At 39.1% G+C, this 5,591-nt stretch overlaps 1 protein-coding gene across 1 annotated transcript; it reads left to right on the top strand.

Moving 5' to 3' along the window:
* Nucleotides 1–504: 504 nt before the first annotated feature.
* Nucleotides 505–2,626, top strand: LOC122518641 (piggyBac transposable element-derived protein 4-like). Its single transcript, XM_043637688.1, has 2 exons — nucleotides 505–1,226; nucleotides 2,314–2,626. The coding sequence occupies exons 1-2, from the start codon at nucleotides 505–507 to the stop codon at nucleotides 2,624–2,626; spliced, it is 1,035 nt and encodes a 344-aa protein (XP_043493623.1).
* The last annotated feature ends 2,965 nt before the right edge of the window (nucleotides 2,627–5,591 follow it).

Here is a 5,591-nt window from a genome sequence, read left to right as displayed (position 1 = left end):
GCATACTTCCACGCTGATGTTAGGGACGGAGGACTTTCGATACCGTCGCTCCGTTGGACAGTACCTTGTCAACGCCCTCACCGCCTCAAGGCACTGGCTGTTGTCAGTGATAACGCGGCACCAGACCAAATGAAACGTTTTTTGTAGTTGGAAATAAGGCGAGCCATTCTTCGTTTAACAAGTTTAGCGCGTCGCCAATATTTCTGATCTTTCCGCTATGCCGGCAGCGAGCGAGCGATACATTCAGAGAAAACAAAAGTTTCGGTGCTTATCTTTGAGTGAAACAAATTTCTGATCTTTCCGTTCTGCCGGCAGCGAGCAGGCGACACATTAAAAAAAAACAAAAGTTTTGGTGCTTCTCTTTGGGTGAAACAATGGAACAGGCAATGCGTGCGTACCTCCAAGGTGCTTTCAGTTTCAAGAAAGTGACAGGCGTCTACAGATCATTTAAGAGTAAAGAATTTAAATTGTTCCTGAGAGTATTTATCGCCCATAAAACCGAAAATGTTCGACAGAGATGACAGTGATTCATTAAGCGAAGTGTTCTTTTCATTCAGACGTCGCCGGGTATTACGGCTATCGTCATCAGAAAATGATACTTCAGTATACCAGAAAACGGAACTTAAGAGAAGAAGTAGGAGCAGAAGTACAGGTGCTAATAAAATCTTTGACGAAAATAAATGGTTTGATCCAAAAGGGAATCAGCCAAGTATTGTTCCCTTTAAGCGTACCTCCGGCGCCAAAACAACTAACGAGAAAGCGCAGATTTGTACAAAAGCAGAAGAGTTTTATGCGCTTTTCGTTACAGACAAAATATTTCAGCACATGAGTGAACAAACAAACCTCTATGCTACTCTATGCACGACCATTTCTAAACGTATAACTAAATGGACACCAACTAACAAAAATGAGCTGAAGCGTTTATTTGGACTGCTAATATGGATGGGTATAGTAAACCTTCCCTCTTTACGTCTATATTGGTCTCAAGATCCATTATTTTCACATACATTCCCACGAAGTGTAATGAGCAGAGACAGATTCGAAATTCTAATGAGAATGTTGCATTTCGCTGACAACGAAGCAGCTGTCGCAAATAACCGTTTATCAAAAATTCAATTCGTCATAGACGAATTAAATACAAATTTTCAAAAATATTACGATCCACCAGAAGTATTATGTATTGACGAATCGCTAATTCCATTCCGTGGGCGCATTGTATTTAGGCAGTATATGAAACAGAAAAAACACAAATACGGTATAAAATTATTTAAATTATGTTGTGGTCATGGATAAACTTATAACTGTCATGTTGTTCGAAAATTGCGCCTCTCAAATTAGATGACAGCACCTCTCGGATAGCATGATTAAGACGCCGCCTGTTATCATCGAGAAGAAGACATATCGATTGTTCTTATTGATCAAGGGATCACGCCACTTAACGTGTAAATAGATCATTGGTCCCTTGTGGCGTCATCCTCTGCGTGTTATTCTCTTATTGGTTTTGTTGTTCTCTCTTCCTAGCGTGGAACGCGCTAATTGGTGTATCGTTTTTTCTATCTTCCGCTCTGTTCCTCGACTCGAACCGAAAAGTGGCGTGGTCCAGGTAGAATCGTTTAATAAGTTAATCTGTGCGGACGTACTTTTCGAAATCAAAAATAATTGTGCATCATCTCCTTAGACTACATCTCGCTTTCTTCTTATCTCTCAACGTTCCATCTCTCACCGTTCCATCTCTCATCGTTACATCTCATCTAATTCTTTTTCTTTTTCTTTTTTTTTCAACGAGGCCAGCCTTGTGTTGGGTCTTTCTTACTGATCATCTCTTTACACTATCTTTCACTTTCATTAACGAAATATCAGGTAATCTATTAACCTCTGACCTCTCATTCTTGTCTTACTCGTTTTATTAATTTTTATCCATTCTCATATTAAATTTATTATTACCTTGCTAACGACTTCTCGTACTACGTACTTCCGGCACACGTGGCGTGATATCCGGTACATGTGGCGTAGTCCATATATTACTAGTTATTAAATCATATTATAATTTTACTATCTCTATTTCTTTTGTTCACAAATTTTAATAAATCTCGTTACATACGAACTCTACCAGAAATTAAAATAATACAGTCCACTTGCCTATCTCGTCCGTCTATTATCCTTGTTCTTAATACTATCCGATCTTTCTCTTCGCTCATCTCTATCCCAACTAGTTATTTCTCGAACACATGTGTACACCGGAAAAGGTCTCGATAAGAAAAACACAACTCCGTCAAATGTTGTAATGTCTCTATTGAAAAACTTATTTCATAGAGGCCACACATTGTGTACTGACAACTGGTACACCAGTATCGATTTAGCGAATCGCCTAATAGAAAAAAACACACATTTAATTGGAACATTTCGAACAAATCTTAGGGAAAACCCAAATGATGTGATAAGAACTAATTTGAAACGTGGAGAACTTATAAGTAAAGAAAATAATCAGGGTATCACAGTGTTGAAATGGAAGGAAAAGAGAGATGTTCTGGTCCTGTCCACAAAACATTCCAGTGAAATGATAAACATAAAAACAAAACGCGGATTTTGCTTTAAACCAAAAATTATAGTTGATGTTTGGGAATAAGCATTCCAATCGAACGGCGCCACGCGACAGTAGTCGCGCGATGAAGACACGCCTCTTTTCCCTGAAACTATTGAAGACTCATCGTAACGCCGGCTTTTCCGGCAGCCATTACAGTTGAAATTCTCAAACGGTTACGACGTGCTCACCTGAAAGACATCTCACAAGGGGACCTTACACTTAGTTCGACACGGATTTTAACGAGCTTTGGTATATTAGTAGTATACTTTGAGGTTGTTATCGTGGTAAAGTATTTTGTCCTAACGCTCAACCATTTTTGAGAAAAAAGCTTTTGACGTTTTGGTTTTTGTTGTATACATGTTTATATTAATTTAAATTCAACTGTCTTTCAAGTGGCGCGCTAGCGTATCTAGTAGCGTTCTCGCTTTTCGTGCCGCTAGTTAGTGTCCGATCTCTCATGGAGGAATTATTTTTTAATAATTTTTTTCTGTCTGTTTTCAAATTATTTTTTCATATTTTTTATTTTTTAAATATATACAGGAAAGAAAAATTATTTATTACAAAAAAATTAGAAATAATAAATTTTTTCACATCTTGCGATAATAATAAAGGAAAATTTAATTCTTGAATTACAATTAACATTTTATTTTTTAACAGGTATATGAAAATAGATAAGTGAAGATTTATCTCGCGTGAAGATTATATCAAGATACAATCAATAGTCTATCATCAATTGTCATTAAAAATTTTTCATAAAATGATTCGATATGCATGGTATGCTTTGAAATTATTAAAACCAAATGAAAGAGAAATATTTTTAAACGTTAATCAGGTTTGTTTTTCATCAAATCTTTTAAAAAAATCGTTGTTCATGTAACATATCATCTTTTATTAATTGCGCGAGATGTGAAAAATTTATTGTTTTGAATGGTTTTACGAGAACTATCACTCTGGAACCTGCGTTTAATAAATAATAATAAATGTACAATAAATGTTAAAACATATAGATATAAAAAATTATATATGAAATTGTTAATGATTAGAATATATACGATTGTTATTTGTTAGTATATTGAAGATTTATCTATTTTTATGTACCCGTTAAAAAATAAAATATTAACTGTTGTTGAACGACCGACGCCTTGTATCGGTACTCCGGTGGTTTTCTTGTCGTTGAAAATGCATTTATAGGAGGATTAGGAATGAGGGTAGGTGAAAATAAATTAAAATATATTTTTTGAGCCCAGTCAGTACTAATAAGTACGATTTATTTGGCTCGTTGTAGGGAAAAGCCTTTCGGCATGATGAATTGTCGGTGATGCGTCACTTATAGCCTCTCACGTTCAAGTTGCACCCATTGCCCCCATGTGGCAACGCTGTAACCTTTCTTTGAGTAAGGCTAAAATGGGGCAGCGGCCCTACGGATAGCTTCGAGTTCGTAGGGTATAAATAAAAAGGCTAGGCCCTGAAGGGACTAGAAAGCCCTTCAGGGCTTAAAAAAAAGAAATAAAGACGCTAAAGAAATGGAAGATGAAACCTCGGACGAGAGCGAACAAGGCCCCTCTTGCTCGGGACAGAATATGGGGGCCACGAAAAGGACCACAGCCGCGTACCAGAGCAGTACGTAGTAGAGTTGCCCTTCCAGAAATTGGTATGCAATATATTATCTCCACACTGAAAAGGGCAACTACATGGCACTGACGTTGGGTAATTTAATATCGCACCTGAATGAGCACAAAGCTTGTCTCATATATGAGTGCTCCAGGTGTTATAAGAAATATACAAGGAAGCATGCAGCGCAGTGCCATATGCCCAAGTGCACTGGGCCAATTCCCTCAAATGATAACAGGCATATGTGCTCCGAATGTAGGGAGAATTCAAAAACAAAATCCGGACTGTCTCAACACCAACAACACCGACATCCGGCTGTCAGAAATGAGGCCAGAGCAGCTGAAACCGCACAAGGTGAGAAAGCATGGAAAAGGCAAGAATGGAAAAGTATTTACGAAAGAGGAAATCCAACAGATTCTTGAGTTGGAAGTGCGGTTTCAAGGTAGCCGGATGATTGCTCATAAAATAACCGATTTCATTCCTACTTAAACAAATAAACAGCTAAGAGACAAAAGAAATGAGTCGGCATATAAGAGGATGAGAGATGAATATATCCTGCGTCATCCCTAAGAGCCGGAGGACGCCAATCCCATACCAGAAATGGAAGTAGAACAACAGGAAGAAAGGGATTGGCAGAATCCTTCTGCTGGCCGTGTAGAGGAGAATTTCGTGGAGCAAGTCGGAGTGCACGCGACTCACGTGGATCCGCATTCTCCTACCGGTGTAGACACTACACCGGAGTCGGCGTCTCCCGAAGACCAAGAATGGAGACAGTGGGTTGTAGAGACTGTTCTGGCCAACAGTGTGCCCAGAAAGCCGACCCAAGCCGACAGAGCAGCCCCAGTCCAGCTGCTCAATGAATGCCTTTCAGAGATGCTACTACGTAGCAGACGAGTGCCCCAGCTGGACGTAGATAAAATATATAGTGAACTAATTAAGCATCTCTCGAAAGAAGAAACAATAAGAGAGAAAAAGAAAAGGGAGGTGCAGAAAGAGGGAAAAACAAGAAAAAAGTCGGAGAAAAATAAGAAAAGAGATTATATATACGCACGCTCCCAAAAACTGTTTAGAGAAAATCCAGGCCTGTTGGCGAAATATGTTAGGGAAAACGTCGTCTGGAACGAGAAAAGTAGCGTGTGTGCCAAGCCAAACGATATCAAACGACTGTACAACAGTCTATGGGGCACAAAATATCAAGGCACACTTCCCGAACTGGGTGAACCCGAGCAGGCAACAAATATCAAGGAGGTCGTTATCCCTATAACAAAAGTGGAGGTAAGGAAAAGGCTCGCCCGAATAAAGCTGGAATCAGCAGCTGGCCCGGATAATGCCAGAAAAGGGCCAGCTACTCCACGGGGATACCATCGAAATCCTCTGGAAGTTCTACAACGTTGTG

Source organism: Polistes fuscatus, unplaced genomic scaffold (assembly GCF_010416935.1).
Source record: "Polistes fuscatus isolate 324 unplaced genomic scaffold, CU_Pfus_HIC Scaffold25, whole genome shotgun sequence".
NCBI classification, from domain to species: domain Eukaryota; kingdom Metazoa; phylum Arthropoda; class Insecta; order Hymenoptera; family Vespidae; genus Polistes; species Polistes fuscatus.
The sequence above is the reverse complement of the archived record's forward strand: the minus strand, read 5'-3'. Positions and strand labels throughout refer to the sequence as shown.